At 43.6% G+C, this 17,256-nt stretch overlaps 1 protein-coding gene across 13 annotated transcripts in view; it reads right to left on the reverse strand.

The window, feature by feature from the left end:
- lpp (LIM domain containing preferred translocation partner in lipoma) overlaps positions 1–17,256 on the reverse strand; it is a 130,135-nt gene that overhangs the window by 85,994 nt on the left and 26,885 nt on the right. For 11 of the 13 annotated variants that reach the window (XM_034530046.1, XM_034530047.1, XM_034530049.1 and 8 more), the window contains one exon: positions 3,931–4,124. In XM_034530046.1, the coding sequence (XP_034385937.1) occupies positions 3,931–4,120 (190 nt within the window). In that variant the 5' untranslated portion in view covers positions 4,121–4,124. Of the gene's footprint in view, positions 1–2,151; positions 2,245–3,930; positions 4,125–17,256 lie in introns of those variants that run through there. The other 2 variants (XM_034530056.1, XM_034530058.1) reach the window with 2 other exon arrangements.

The following is a 17,256-nucleotide window of genomic DNA, read 5'->3' on the forward strand; positions in this document are numbered from 1 at the left end:
TGGAGATGTCTGCAGATGGCTTTGCATATTTGTGTGTTCAAAATGCTGACAACAACTAAATCACCAGTGTCATTATCAAATGTTAATGTTCAGAATAATGCTGCGGCCCAAACGGCAGAACATTTGAGTTTTCCACCGTTAAGATATCTGCAGGAAGATAACGTCCTTTAAACACTGCGAAACAGATATTAATATTTCTATAGTTGACCTCAACCGAATCTTTATTATGAAGACATAATTCAGAGCAATGCCCAGTTGATGTAATTACCGCCACAGTCAATGTGAACAGCGTGAGAGATAATAGAGGACCGAGGTTATGGGATGTTAACAATGTGACTCTGTAAAACATTTACATTACAACAATTACATCTTCAGCGATGCAGCCCCGCCCTCTTTATATGGCTTCATTAATCCTCTTAACCCGGTCAATGATTCATTGTGGAAAATAAGTCGGGTGTCGAGATTAAATGTTTTGTGGGCAAATTACATTTTGGAATTATAAGGTTTTAACAATGAGAACTGGGAGTTAAATATATATTTTTAATGTTCTAAAGAAAATCAAAGAATCTGTGAACATGAAAGTACCCGGCGCACGTGTTTCCAAGCAAACCTTTTGTTTTAAAATGTCCGGACACCCAAAGCGACCGTTTGGAACGGAGCTAGAAGAAAATCAAACGCGGGGGGAGTTCCCCCAGAGGACGATATTTTATTAAAGACATAAATGCTGAATTAATAACGACGACATCACAACTGTCACTTTCACTGGTTAAATTGTCCAAACGACAGCAGCGGGTAGGTCACACCGGCTGTCTCCACTTCAGGTGGATTTCATGTGTGACTTTGAAAGCCGGTTTGTGAGCCAAAGATCCTCTCTGAGGTAAGAGGAGCTCTGCAACAACACTGTTTTCATAGTCCTGACTGCTCCAACAGAGTGAAACTTGTCAAATGTTGTCAAATTCTGCTGACATGCTGCTGGCCAAAGGAGCATCGGTGCAAAAGAGGCTTTTTTTAGAGCCTTTTTAGAGCCTTTGGGCCTTAAGAGATGCAGGTTTCTTTCTTCTGTGACTAGAAATATATATATATATATATATATATATATATATATATATATATATATATATACACACACACTTTCATTGCAGGCCAAGCCAAACTCTGGGCACCGAAGGCCACATTGAGTAAATGAACAGACTGGCATGATGTCGTGTTTGTTCCCTTAGTGGAGCTCAAACGGGCGTCGTCTAAGAACATTTCTTAAGAAACGAACATCTGGAGTACCAGACGATCCACAACTCAAACCACAAGCCCCCACGGACTGCAGTGTGTTCAACCCCACAGGGTGAATTTCATAACCGTTTCCCGTGTTTTGGAATCTGAAGGTTCTCTGGGGGGCTTTGAGGTTAAAGGTTTAGATAATAGTCACATCACAACACATGGACCAGATGGGGAGGTGGGACACATGTGGCTGGATGGAACGCTTCACAGCGACTTCATAACAACTGGCTTACTGCAGGCCGGACAAATTACAAATAGTAAATACAAATTATCGTATAATTGTGTTTCTTTGGTTCAACAAATAAAATATGACCATGGGAAAACATTTCAGTATGATAATTTAGCTTTTTTTCCAAATCAAATAGAGATATCGTGACAAACCTTAAAATTAACGTGAATTAATAAATTGAATTGCCCCGTCTAAATTGAACAAGCACACAAATGTATAAATATATATTTCCATTTAGTTTTTACCCCACACGTTAGTTACATCATCACTCGTTCAATGAGATTAACAAATGTGGAAATATGCATTCATCTTTTTGTTTAAGTCCTTGAGAAAAGTGCCCAGAGCTTTTCATCCAGAAAACATGCAATATCGTGAAGTATATTGTTATCCAGACATGAAATAACCTCTATCACGATAAAAGTCTCTCTCTCTCTGGTGAAGGCAGCTGTTTGGAGTCGTATCCGTCTCATGTAAAACAAGAGTTCTGCTCTGCAGAGCACAGCCTCCGTCTTTGCTCAACTTAATTCTACTTTATCTTGAATAATCTCAGAGATGTGAATCTTAATAATTCCAGACCGTAACCCTGTTGCAACGGAACAAAGACTGATTAAATAGGTTACACTAAAACTCAGTTTATTGAATATTACCTTGCCGTATTCAAACCAGCAGCTCCCAGGGGGGCCTAGAAAATAGCAGATTTTGCAAGGCTTCCTGGACTCGCACATGACTGCAAACCGCAGTTCTTACACTGTATGTTTATTGGAAATTAGGCATGCAACAAGGCCTCCGTCGCAATGCAAATATGGGAGTGTGTGCGCGAAGAAGACCTCCATCAAAAAATGTGCAATTGTTGCAAGGCCTCAAGGCTCCACCTGATACGGAGGCGCCTCCAGGTCACAAGGTCAATGCATCCAAAGCTGGAGTGAAGAGGCTGGTATCAAATTAAACTAGCCTGATGAATCCTTTGGTGCAATGTCACGCTGGCTGAATAACGCCACACCGTCGGGCTGAACTGGCTTTGCAATATTCAAAAGGGGTCCCTTGACCTCTCATCTCAAGACTATGGGTAGCCGTGAGTGTTCCCTTGTGCAGATAATATGATAATCCCATGCCGTCTGGGGCAAAGAACATGAAGGAGAAATGTGTTATCTTTGCCTATTCTTAAAATTGTGTGTTTGAATATTTCTGCATACTGGTTCCTAATCAGTCTTGGAATTGCATAAATTGTGAGTGGAAAGCCGAGACCCCCGTGGATCCAATGAGCCCAATAGTATTCATGTCTGTTGATGTTACCTGTAGTTGTTTTAACTTGACGGCCCTGTATGAAACAACCTGCTGTGAGCTCAGAGAGTCACAGCCTCGTGACACTTGGAACCAGCGCCCCTGGAGGGCGTTTCTGGGCATGTTGGCGATGCTTTTAGAGCACCAGCATCCAACTGCCATGAAAGATGCAGTTCGGGCAGAAAGCTCCAAAAGTTTAGAATATCAAACTTCCTGTGGCGCTCCTCAAGGTCGAGGTGTCCTAGTGTGGGATTGTTTATCATTTTTTTGTCAATACTCAAGTGGTCAAAAATAATTTCATTCAGCATCAATGGAATGGCCATCAAATACTACCATCATACAGTTCTAGGCCTTCTACACTTTCACAATTAATTCATTATTTGGGGATTCAGGACTAGAACAACCCGTCTCAAAGTAATCTTCAGGTTCCCGGCTTTCAGGGGGGGTGTACCACTGGTTTGTGACCTGCTATCTTTCCCTGAAGATCTCGTGTACCCCACTAAAAATAGACAGAAGGCGGATGTATGTGGGTCTCTCAGGGTTAGCGATCCACTGCTCTATTACTGGTGGAAACAAGGGCCAAAACTACAAACACAAGATCCACGTTGCAATAAACTAGAACTACATTTCAATGTTACCGTGACAATAGAATGGTCTCGTTTCAGTGTCTTGTCATGCTCCTTTTCTACACGATCACCTGCTCCTCTGCTTTGCAGGTCTGTTCAGTCCAGGTGCAGAGGACTGTTGGCCGGAGTCACATCTTTTTATCAATGAGCTTTTAAGTAAAAATGCATCATATTGCAACAGTGTAAACCCACACTGAGTAGCTCCGCTATCTGGCAAATGAAGAGGGAATAGATTATGTGTAGAGCTTCCATGTTAATCGGTTTCTTCAATAGGTCAGAGAACCACAGCTCAGTTGCTGCAGTTCGACAGTTAAAGACAATCAATACGGTGACATTGGGAAACTGCAGAGCTCACTGTTGATGAATGGCGGACCGACACAAAAAATGGGAGGGGACAACATGAGATGTGCTTGATCCGACAATAGTAGTGTGACGTGCTTAAGATAAAGGGGGGTTCTCTTTAAGATGGTGTCTAAAAGTTTCATTGTAAATTGCTTGAGGTGTCTTCCGTGTGGTTACCTGCGCTGTCGGAGAAGGCGGGCTCTCCCACGTGTTTGTAAGGGTTGAACTTGGGCTTGGGGGCGACCACGGGCGCACATTTCTTGGGCGCCTGCTGCTGGGAGACGGAGATGCTCGCGCTACCCAAAGTGGTCTCCATCCTGGCGGCCACTTGTCCCGTCTGGTCGTCGCTGTTCACCGGGTTCCACATGGTTCTGAGGAGGAGAGATGAAAGTTATGAAAAACTGACCTCCAGGACGACGTGAGGCGACGAGGAGACTCCCTTAAAACCAGGGACGTGAGGAGACGTGAATCAACCTCAAAGAATGAAAGAATACAGCTCCAAACTGTCCAACTTAATTCATCTTGTAGTAATTTGGATCTGGGAGCTACTGCCAGCTGGAATGATACACAATCTGTCAAGGACAGGAGCACCGATGCTCTCTCCAGGGGAAAGAAGAGGAAGAGGCCTTGTAAAAGTCAAAACGGGCCTCATCAGTCAACCCACAGCAGTCCTTGGAACAGTAATAGATTCACCTTTAGAAATTATACTATTGATTAAAATCATACACTGAATTCATGTATTTTATATGCGCTTCAAACCATCTCGGTCATGTGACCCTATCTAACTGCCCAAAACAAACGACCTCGAGGCGTCTCAAGGTCGTTTGTTTTGTTTTGTTGTTGTTTGACAATAGCCCCCTGCTGGCCACTAGAAAGAATGCAGGTTTCACCGCTCTGGCTTCACTCTTCACACATGGAGGGAGCCGCCTGAATATGGCCGACGACTATTTTTAAAACATTTGTTAAAAAGGCAAATTACCATTTGAAATTAAATATAGTCATGCTGCCAGATCCTGGTCTACACATTATATTCTACAGGCCTTTAAAAACAAAACACCAATTTAATATCTTTTTCAATAAAAATGAGAATGATGACGCAATCGTATCATATCGCAATTGTGATCCTAGTCAAAATAGACTGATTGGTGCGTAACACTGGAGGCAGCTGGCCACCGTCTCCACGACGATGCGTGTGTGTGAAGTCCACAGTACTTCCTGTATTTCAACTATCAGTCAGATTGTCAAAGCAGCTGGTAATGTGTTAAGAGGGGAATAAACCACTTTGAACTTTTTTTGTATTTTTTACTCGCAATGAGAACAACAAATCCCAAAAAAGTGATGTGTGAGACAAAGAGTGGCGAAAACAACAACAACAACGTGTTCTCAAACCACAAAGACGTTATTACAGACGGGATCCAAAATGACCAGTGTTGATGCAACTGTCAATCTATAAGTGTGTGTGTGTGTGTGTGTGTGTGTGTGTGTGTGTGTGTGTCTTTGTGTGTGTGGGTGTGTGTGTCTTTGTGTGTGTATGTAATGTTTTTTTATTGTATTATTGATCTTTGTAGTGTTATTGTTATGGTGGGGAACACTGGTCCTACATCAAGCCATTATTGATACCCAACATAATGACTCTTATCATTATTATATTGCGTGTGCGCATGTGTGCACGTGTGTGTGCATGCGTGTGAATGTGTGTGTGTGTGCATGTGTGTGCATGTGTGCATGCGTGTGTGTGTGTGTGTGCATGTGTGTGTGTGTGCATGTGTGTGTGTCTTTAATACAGTTACAGTGGAAACAGAGTCAAAGCCGTTGCTGTGGCTGAGGACACAAACATCCAGTATTTCACCATCACATTCTGAAATCACTTGAAATATTTGAACTATTTATACGCCGCGCTTTTCCCCATCCTTCTTTTTTGTTTGTGTTTGTTGTGCAGTGTTCTGATGTTTATTATCCTCGGTCTGACTGATACAGGGTTTACATTCTTTCTCCGGAGCACAGGAGAGAAGAAAAAAAAGCCCACGCACAATCATCTTTTAATATCTGCTGAAATCCCTGCTCCTCCTGCCGTCTGAATGGTTCTTACTTTTGATACCCCCCCTCCCCCTTCCCCCTCCCTGCTCTTAATGCTGCGATTCAGACGTGCGGGTGTCTTACACCCACCTGTCCTTTCAATGCAAATGCTTTCATTTCTCGACGCTCAAATAGCTAACAAAATAAAAGATGAATTAAATAAGGAGGCGAAAAAGAAGAGAGGAATGATCTCAGGATGTGTGAGCAAGACTCAATGGGCGACACGTTGAATGGGAAATGTCTGTTTCAGTGAGTGGCAAAAAAAAATGTTTTGGATGATGGCAAATAATTCAAGCGGGTGTCAGTCTGTGTCCTCGGCCTTAAAGTGCACATTAAAATCTGTTTTTCTTCATTTGTGGGAACACATAACAGAAGCCAAGAAACACCGATGACCTCAGTTTACAATCGGCATCGTGATCCACGGACTTCTAATTACTTTAACAAATCTACTGGTCCCAACTAAAGATTTGACATTGTTGTGGTTAAAAAAAAAAAATGATTCCCAAGGAATGGAATAAAAAGGATGTTTTTTTTAAAGTAACAAGGACGTTATATCTGAACAAAAATGTTGCTGTGGAGTATTTAAAAATATTTCGCCATTTAGAGCACCACACCTCCATTGTGTTGAGCCTCAATAAGAGATATTAAAAAGCTAAGCCATTATCAGACCAATACCACTACGTTCATCAGCAGGGCATAACATATGGGATTGTAACCTTGTAATACGTTAAAGGAAACTTAAACTTGGATTGTTGCCGGACTCCATTAGAGGACGGAGACATAGAATATATTAGTCCGTCTCTCAATACGTCCAAAAAACTAAACCTTTTGAACGCATGTCATGTGACGAGGAACAACCAATCACAGCCAGCACATGTCTTTTCTTTCTTCCGTAAATATCCGTCATATGCGTTAAAGACCCTTTGGCGTCTTTGACCTATTCAACTTCTACTTAATAAATGTGTCAGGTTTTGCTGGCTTTTCATAAACAAATCTGGGTAACGTAAGTTTTCAATGAGGCGGCCCACTTACAGGTGCGTTAGCTAGCGTGCATTAACCAGACAGATTAGCTGAGAAGATGCACTCAACCATAACAACATTCAAACACTGGGAGAGGTCGAACTATGAATAAATAGTTATTCCCACATGCAGAACGTTGGTCTCTCATAGCTCCCAGCTGTTCCAGTGACAGAACATGCGCTCTATGACCCATTTCCTGTTGGAAACAAGGGCCTCCCCGTGAGGCCCCCGTCAGGTGCTGCAGCTTGCTTCTCATCTAGGAGCGCCTGCGTGGGCTGGAGACCAGCATGCAGCAGTGATGGGGCACACAACTTCGGAGTTTCCACTTGGTCGTGGGACTGTGGGAGGAAACCCACACAAACAACAGCGTACGCGGCACCGTGCCATATGTGTGGGAGCTCCACTTTCCGCAAACATCCTGAGTCAACAGACGGGGCCCGGCTGCGGTGCGCATCCCAAGACCTTTGCCCTGCGCCGGCACACCGTGTGCCGAGGTCTGAGGAGACGAAACATGACGTGCTTTTATGCTCGTTTAACTTTGACTTAGTGTTCTCTGATCTCCTGCTACTTAATAAGATCAATTATGCATGTAATTACCGCTCGTCTGTATCAGCGTTGATGTGTTCAGCGATAATAAATAAAAGTCCCTCCCTCGTGCGAATGACGTGAACACGAGAAAGCATGTACACACGTACACACACGTACACGCACACACACACACACACACACACACAATGGATTGATATGGAAGGCATATGGCGTAGGCCGAAAGTGCCCACGTTATTTAAAGGGCTGCATCCGTATTGAAGCCTCATGAAAGGAAAGTCAATTGTGATTGCCGGGCGAGCTGTGACACCGTGTTTAACAGTTTGCTTTATGGGGGCACGGCAGTCTTCTCACAGCTGTTCACTGCACTTTTACAGCTGTCATTGAAGAACTGCTGCAGGTGTTTCTGCTGCATTAATCTTTCATATCCACCAAGGAAACTATCAAACAAAAACCATCCAAAGAGGACCACAGAGAGCACAGGATTCAAACAGAAAATGGCAGGGTTCAGAGATTTTCCTTTTGGTTCGAGGAATGGGGGGATTTGGGGGGGGGGTGCTCATGAAATGCTTTCTAGCAACATCTTCTGAATCGCATGTTGTAAACGTACACAGAACTGCAAAGAAAAAAAAAAGAAAAGGAAATCTTCAACAGCTTCTTTCTTTTGCTTTGTTTTTTACCACAAACATCTATGGGTGATTGATTCCAGTTGCAGACGCAGACGTGTTTTCACCCTCTGAAAATATGACGCGAGTAACAAACAACTTAGAATACAGACTGGATCATTAAATGTGTTGACATTCTCTCCCCAACAGCAATCTATACATTAAATGCTCTTAACACAAAAGATAAATACTAAATAATCAGCTATCTGTGTAGCAACTTTTAGACTTTTCCTTTTGTCGTGTAGTATTTGGCAACACCGGGCTGGAGTTTGTTAAATCTAGCTCACTCTGCCCGGTTTCTCCAACGCTTTACGTTAACGCTGAGAATCTGAAACCAGACTGCTGAGCACGGCGTTTTCAGCAAACCTCACTTAACCGAGAGAAAATAGGGCATTTTAATTACATTAATACACATTTGGTTTGTCGACAACAACGGAGCAAAAAGATGCACCAGGCTTTAAATTAAACAATACTTGCTAGTGGGATGACTTTATTGTTGCATTTGGTCTTTTCATGGGATTGGCTGACAAATAGAGATACATAGAATAACACCGGACTCAAAGACCAAAAAATGGTCCACCTGCTGGTTTGCTTACACAGAAGCACAAAACAGAGGTCCTCATGTACACTATATACTGTATTCAAGGGTTTCCAGTGCAGTCCATAACATCGTACGCGTTCCTTCATATCAGAAGGATATAAGGAAATGTGAAATAAGATTTGAAGTCCAATTATGCTGCTTTTCTCCCACCTTGTGCTTTGTCCCATGAGTGGAGTTCAGCTAAAACTACACAGCCCCTGGTTCACTAGGCAGCGATCAAAACATCACTTCAAAAAGACACTGCCGAGATGAATATGGAGACGCACTCCGGCTGGCAGATTCTTCACGGCAAAGGGAGGGGAGGGGCCTTCTGGGATTAGCACTCACGGTTCGTGACGCAACGTGCGGCGGGTCGGCCATGCGGATGGAAACGCTTTAAAAATTAAAGGTTCCCATCTGCGAGAGGTTGCTGCCGAGTCTTCAGCGGCTGAACGGGTTAACGCGACATCACACAAACAAGAGTTCAAGTGGTCATTAGGAATCTTCAAATGTTTTGCGCAAAAGGGTTAAATATTTGCGAGTGCCCGGAAGTCTGACACCACTCGATGTGTCGGCGTATTATTAATAACAGCAAAAGGCTGTTTTGTGTGTTACATTTTTTATAGTGAAAGTGCATCGGAGGACAAGTCAAACAGCATGTTCTGAAACACAGCCGCTGCACCATGGAGGAAGAGAATGGTGCTGCTAATCTCTTTCTACTTCCATTGGTTTAATCCTAAAAAAATACAATTAGTGAAAGATATTGATTAATATATTGTCCGAGGAATAGGCCAATGTTACATGGCTAACAAGTGACATTTGACTGGCATCATCTGTAGCTTTGCCAACAGTTCTTTATCACACAATGACCTAGATATAATCAAAATTAGGATTTAGGTGCATGTAAATGTGAGAAAGTAAGATTTGACTTCTTTATCCCTTAAAGACATTTCCCTGCGTGTAAATGTGAGACTTGCCTCATCCCTATAAAACATGTATGGTATGGATTAAGTAAAGTAAAACATCACTGGTAAATCCAACCCAGTGAGAGGTCTTGGTAAATCCCCACTGGGATAAAAATGTTAAAGTAGACAACTTAAAAAGAAATGTCGGTACATATCCAGACAAGATGTGTTGCATACGTTTCATCCCTATGAGGCATTAATTAATGAATGTGTCAGGCTGCGGTCAGAGCCGGCACCACTCTGCCACACTCTTCTTTCTAACAAAACGTTTGCAGTTGGAAAATAATTCCTCCTTTTGTGTCCGTGAACTATACAACTCTTTCTTGGCTGAATGGCGCTTTACAATACAAACTTTAAATGAGAGTTTTTTGAAGGGTTGCAACTGCTGATTATTTTCATTATTGACATTTTATCAATTACAAAAGGTACCCTTTAGAACCAATGGGGGTACGGGAAGGCACTTGAAATGAGCATGAATTCAAAAATCCTTTAAAAATAGTTGTTTAATAAATATTCAAACTTATGGCACAGCGCTGTGTATTACATCTCTTTTTCAACAAAAAATGCTTTGCGCTGGTTCGAGGGTACTTCGTAAAAAATAATTCCACAGGAGGTAGAACACTGAAGAAAGGTTGAGAACCAGCGCTTTAGAGTATTTGACCATTAGTAGCACACGGGCTTTACACTCTGTACAAAATAAAGTGAATGGAGTTGAATTGACAGCCGGTTGTGCAGCCGCCGGCTTCACGCCGGTCCACTGATCCAAAGTTGCTTTCGGTAATGAGCTAACAAGCATCAAGGATCAGATGTTCAACACGTGTCAGGCAGCAGGGACACATGCAAGTCATGTTGTAGTTACACAGGGCACAAATAATAATAATAAAACACTGAAATTCAGCTCACAATCATATAAATCAGAGAAAATCCTCACAATCGAGAGAGCTGGCAGCAGAGGATTGTTGTCTTTTCCGCTTGAAAAAGGATTAAAATGACTGCGACATTATGGACAATTACCGATGAAAATGAAACGGCAAAAAACTGCTGCCATTTATTTTTCCGTCGATTGACTCGAGCTACTCCAGTTTGTGTGATTTGATCTGAATTACATTCTTTTCATATGCACAGTATTGGCTCGTATGCCACTGTTCACGTGCCGATGCCGACGACCGGCACAATAACGGTTCAGGCTCAGTGGACGAACTGTTCAGTCTTCATAAACTACAACCTCCCATCACGGGAAGAACCAGGAGGTCACAAAGAAGTGCAAGCACACAAAGTCTGCCTGTGTGTCTCTTCTGGGGCGGTCTCCCCTAACACCAACAACAGGCCGTCCCGTTGCATTGGAAGTCAATCCGCATCGGCCGCTAAACACAAACCGGCCGTGACAACAAGAGGTGCGAGAGCTAGCAGGCAAAATCACCTTTGTGTTGTGTCAAAGCGAGTGTGCTCAGAGCGGTGTGAAGAAGAGGGTCTCAATCACAACCCATCGTGTCTACGATGGGGGGGGTCTGGATCCAAGTCTGACAGCAAGTGTTCCCCAGAGAGGAGACAGCAGACTTGTTGGCATCCACGGTTCCTCTTCTCCTTTGTCGCGAGGCGACACGTTATCGCAATTGCGCGTGGAAGTTCACCGTTGACGTCGCTCCATGTAGTTGAAGAGGCGTTGCAGACCTGTGTGCACATGGAGCCACCACACCGACGGTGTAAAGCCCTCTTAATTAGGCACATTACACAGAGGGATAATATGAAGGTTAATCAAATGATAAACATTGCAAATACCGATTTGTTTTCCCCATTAGCTATTGTGAGGACCCCAACCAGTTGATAACCATTACAAATGGGATTTGGAGCTGTGACTACTACAAAGACTGAAAAATAAAACACAACCACCACCTCGAGCAAAGCAGAGCGGGGGAGGGGGGAGGAATGAAAAGGTAACGTCTGAGCGTATAGATTATTATAGGAGGTCATTAAAACGGTGGGCTTCGGTCTTTGCTTGAGATATGATTGGACACCGTCACGGACCTCTGAGTCTCTGATGTGATTCAGTGTTCCACTCTTTTAAATGTGTTTGTTTACGAGCGAGCACGTGTATGTAATAATAATGTAATGTATGTGTGCATAGATGGATCCCTGAATGGGCCCACAGCGCACAGGGGCTCAGGGGTTCAGGGGCCCAGGGGTTCAGGGGCCCAGGGGCCCAGGGGCTCAGGGGTTCAGGGGCCCAGGGGTTCAGGGGCCCAGGGGCTCAGGGGGTTCAGGGGGCCTGGGGGTTCAGGGGCCCGGGGGTTCAGGGGCCCGGGGGTTCAGGGGGCCTGGGGGTTCAGGGGGCCTGGGGGTTCAGGGGCCCGGGGGTTCAGGGGGCCTGGGGGTTCAGGGGGCCTGGGGGTTCAGGGGGCCCAAGGATTCAGGGGGCCCAAGGGTTCAGGGAGCCCAGGGATTCAGGGGGCCTGTGGGTTCAGGGGGCCCAGGGGTTCAGGGGGCCCGGGGGTTCAGGGTCCAAGGGGAGCACAACAACTGGAAGAGACACAAGATGAACACCAAAGAGGCAGAACGACTACAAATGTACTTACGGTCAACAAAGAGATGCCAAATGGCCACAAAGACAAACTAAACAACAAAGGGATGCAAAATGGCCACAAATACAAACTAAACAACAACAAAGAAATGCAAAATAGCCACAAAGACAAACTAAACAACAAAGGGATGCAAAATGGCCAAAAAGAGACAACAAACCAAATACTTGTTGGGGTTTTTGCATGATGTAAAAAATATAGACAATGCCAAAATTACAATAAGATTAATTCCAGTCTAAAAGCAACGTAGGCGATAGCCGACGACATCAGTTACAGATGAACCGTGGCTTCTTCAACTGCCTCCAGCACCTTTATTCCTCTGGCTGTCATTGTGTCTGAAGGTTTCTTCTTCTTTTCTATCTGCTAATAAACTGAATCTGTTGTAACACTCACATACACAAAGAGGCTCAGAGAAAGTTGGAAGGGTCAACATACGGTACTTACTGAGGAAAGAACTCCACTGAATATGCCCTCTACTCTTCTATTGTGCTCAAAAGTGTCATTGTTCATTTTGGAGTTACGGCGCAAAACAATAATTACATCCCTGCATCACTGGGCATAAAAGATACCACTTATTCCCCCAGTTAATCGCTTTGCTTGTCAAAGTAACGCCTTAAAAACTTCCTCACAAGAGTTGCACAACTTCACTGGAGTTGATGGCCTTTGCTCCCTAATGACAGAAGCACAACTTTTCTGTAAATATGTGAATCTGACGTTAATGCTGACTGACAGCTCGTATTGGCTTGGGACATATCAAATAGAATGGGGTGGCTTGCATGACTGGAGTATGTGCTCCTTGATACTGCAAGTGGTAAGATGCGACGTCTCAGGAGTTTCATCTCATCTGAGTCTCAGGAGGTTGCTGACTGACAGCTGTAAATAGATCTCAGCGCAACCTTAACCATCTCCCGCGTACCTCTGTGGTAGATGGCACACTTGGAAAAAGATAAATAATAATATTTGCATCAACAATAAGCAAAGAATGGATGTGTATATTTCACACTTTCAGCGAATCAATAGCAAGCGACAGAGGATGATCCAGCTGCTGGAGGAACATCTGGGCCACACCTCCAACGCACTTACACAAATACAGACATTTTACACTTGTTATTGGGGGCTTTCCGGTTTCAGTTTGAAACTCTTTGATTCACCGTGGCACTTCAGGATGCTGTCACAGAATCAGAAGCGATGACTTTTTGTTGTTTCATGGAGGATTTAAATTACGATAATGCTTTTTATTATCTATAATATTTTTTTTAACCATTCATTTCATGGTTCCCAAAGCTTGGGACATGATAATTCCTGTACAAATATAGTTTCAATAATGTTGCCGATATTAATCAAGTGGTCCGATTACAGTGTTCATTTCTGTTATTGTATTTGTACAGCTACAATAAGCAATGTTGCATATATGCAGCACTGTACTGTATTAAAGTGCATTTGAATGTTGCTCAGTACTGTGTTCAGCAATCAAAAACTAAAATCCAGTATATTAGGAAGCGGCCCGTTTCATTCATTCATATAATAAATATACAAATGTGAATTAGATCTTATTCTGCATCAGAAATAATAATGATCCGCTTATAGTAACTAAATGGAGACAGAGAGCATTTCCACTGTAATTTCACTAAACATTATGTGTAAGTTTGTATATGACGCTCACTTCCTGCAGAAGGTTGTGAGTCACTTCCTGCGTGTGCACACGGCCTGCAGAGCGTCCACTGATGCTAATGAGGGTCCTCCAGCACACGCCTTCAATTGAAGGCAGTCGGCTTCATCGTTGTGATATCATCATCATCATCATCATCATCATCATCATCTTCATGGTCCTGTGGTTGAAGAACGCATCGCGATCTTTTCTTAGGAACTTCCTCAAGAACCCATTTAAGGTATGACGTGTTGGTTTAGGATGCCAACATCAAACTTGTGCACAGCAAAGGCTGCTGGGTACGCCATGAGGTGTGCAGGTGTTCAGTTCTTTAGTTTTGCAAAGTGCAGCACAAACGCCAGGGCAAAGTTTGAAGGTCACGTAGTTTGTCAAGTTGATTTTGAACTGTAGAATACCCCACTCTCCATCTCTGTAACAATTGTTTAATTGCTGAATTTAAGGGGTCCTTATCAAAATGATGTTCGGGAGCGATGAGCTCGTAAATTGTTTTGATGAAGCAGATAAGCTTTTTCAAAAATGTGCCTTTAATCGTTGCTTGAATAGAAATACTTCAGGAGAAAAAAAGAGAAATAAAATACAGCAGCCAATATCTCCATATCTAAAAATTCAACATGTTGATATGGACCCAAAAAGTAGTTTAAATGTTGAGTTATTGTATAAAATAGCATTAATCCTGTCTGCGTGTGCCTCATCTGCTCATTACATAACAGATACAATGCAAACACCACCATTTATATTGATAGTTCAAAGTTCTTTTAAAACAATTCAAAAAGACACCACTGGCTTACATCTTTCCATCCCTCTAATTAAGTGTTTCATGCTCCCTGTTCCAGCATGAAAGCCCTTCAGTGCACATCAAACTCCACAATGTGTGTGTGATGAGTGACTTCACATCCAGACCGCCTCGCCGAGCGGCTCCGGGGGGGAACATCGGCCCCTTGCCTCCAAAAATGCTGCGCTCGTGAAATCAAACTGTTAATCCAGTAAATATACAGAGGTGACAATGAAGGGCCGTCAGCCAACGGCGGCCTGCAGCTACACATGTCGCTCTCGGATAGGTAGCTAATAGGCGCCTTTGGTTTTGGGGACGCATCGGGGCAAAGTCAACAAAGAGCTCGTGGAGGGAGCGGAGCGTCATTAACGGGCCCTTAATCTGACAGGCCTTGTCCTGGGGCCTCTTACACAGCAGAGGAGACGTCATCATTCAACGGGAATACTTTTTCCTTTTGCTGTAGCTACCTGCGTGGACTGAAAAAAGAAACCAGTCTTCTACCATCTTCAACCTTGATGTGTTAATTGCTGCCTTTCATTGGTGGAACGAGCGCTCAGCGGGGTCCGAAAGCAGACGAGCGCCGTGCGGATGTCGGCGTGTAGCACGTACACACTCCGTGTTGGTCTAGGTGATAATTAGGTTTTCTCTGTTGGGAAAAAACAAGACAAACTCAGCGGTGGAACGCGGTGCAGAAGGGAGGCGAGCGCCGAATTTGGGGGTTCGAGAAGTAATTTGAGAAACTATGCAGTAGATCACAATATACTCACTGCATTTTATCTACATGTGCGGAGCATTCATGAGAAGACTGCAAAGATAATAATGCGAGTCATCTTAAGACATCCTACAGGGATACATTCATCATTATCATTCATGTTCGACAACATTATGTAGTGTCTGTGCATTTGAGCCAAGATAAAACATAGTATATTGTGATATACTGCATCATTTCTCTTTATTAATGGACCAAATGTTTGTTGTCTTTTATTGCTGTGTTAACAGAAGAGCTACCACTCCAGTTATTCATGTAATGTATGCACAGATTATGTGTACTGAGTTAGTTTAGGCTTCAAGTCATTTGGTCAGGTTGGGAAGTGCACCATGAGGGTTAGTGACACAGATTTGTGTTCACAGCGTAAGAATGTCAATGTACCGGACAATCTTGGTCAATCAGCAAAGAAGGACAATTAGGAGAATTTATATCCCCATGGCAATAAATACTCAGGGTTATTGTTGGCGAGTTTCATTGTCTTTCTGCCTCTCGAACAGCCGATCTCACAGCTGAACTGAGATTATTTGGTAACCGTGGTGACGCATATGCTAATTAAAAAAAATGTTTTCCTGGATCAAATTGGTGATTTTCAAAAAGTTTAAAAATAAGTGTATAACTCTTCTGTGGATTTTTCCAGTTCCTCATTTAAAAAAAAAAAAGAGTGAAACGTGGCGACCTTGCAGCAACTATCCACCCACACATTACCATGACAATCAGAATGATTATGTTGGTCGGTCACTGAAACTGTCCCATCAAGGAGTGACCCGCCAGCCACGCTTTCAGCTCTCTGTCCAGGTCCAAATGAAGCTCACTGCAGTACCGGCTATTGTGACCCGGGCTAAAGGGCAACGACTGATCCCAAACCAGATCACTCTTTGGTTTGTTGTTGTTGCCTGATTCACTTCAGCAGTGTTTATTTGGTGACGCGTACGGAAAACACAACAACACAATAAAGCTCCGAGGTCCCGGCGCTGATGTCAACGTATAATCTCTCTGACACCCGAACGCTGTGAGATCGTTAGAAGTCACACTGAATTAGCACAAACCTCCCAAGAAGTGTGTGAGTGTGTGTGACAATGAAATGACCAGGTTTCTTGTATGCGTCCCTCTTGACTTGTTGTAATCAGGAGCCGACAGATGTGTCGATGCATTAGGAAACAAAGCCGAGCGTTTACCGGGAGAATGCGTGAAAAGCGCCGCGCTCCAAGAACGGTGCAGTCCAGCGCCAGTTAGCGGTGGAGCTTTCAGCTGAGAAGACGACAACATTTAATATTTGAGGACAGCGATTTTGCACCAATCAGGGTTGAGCGGTATGGAGCTGGTGGGTTGTTTGCTTTTGATCACAGCGCTGTCGATCAAACGGGATGCGCCCACACGCGTTCTCGATGAAGAGTTTCTGACTCTTATTGTGGAGTACATAACACATTTGTCATGATGATTGAACCCTGTTTCCAGGGGCTTTGAGGTATTACTGTTACTCCTTATGCAACTGTACACACGAACCCCTCTCAGGGGAGTGTTAGATGCTACGATGCTCGTGAACGGGACGGTTCCTCGCCTGCTGACCAGCTGCAGCGCCGAGCAGAGGGACGCTCCTCGGCGCTGAACAACAAGCGACTGAAAACTCAACTGTGGACGGGAAAAAAAACAGAAGGAAAAAACTAAAAGTCACAGAAGGTATAATCCCTGTACTGTAGGAACGGTGGATTAGCGGATTTCTGAATTCCTCACAGTCTCTGCCATGTGCTGCTGTAGCTACACCTTTACAGCCTCTCCCCAAAAAGACGCTTAAATCCTTCAGTCAACTAAACCTCACCGAAGAGAAAAAAAATTAAATATTTAAAAAAGGCTCCTTCAATTCCGGG

This window comes from Cyclopterus lumpus, chromosome 4 (assembly GCF_009769545.1).
Source record: "Cyclopterus lumpus isolate fCycLum1 chromosome 4, fCycLum1.pri, whole genome shotgun sequence".
Taxonomy (NCBI): domain Eukaryota; kingdom Metazoa; phylum Chordata; class Actinopteri; order Perciformes; family Cyclopteridae; genus Cyclopterus; species Cyclopterus lumpus.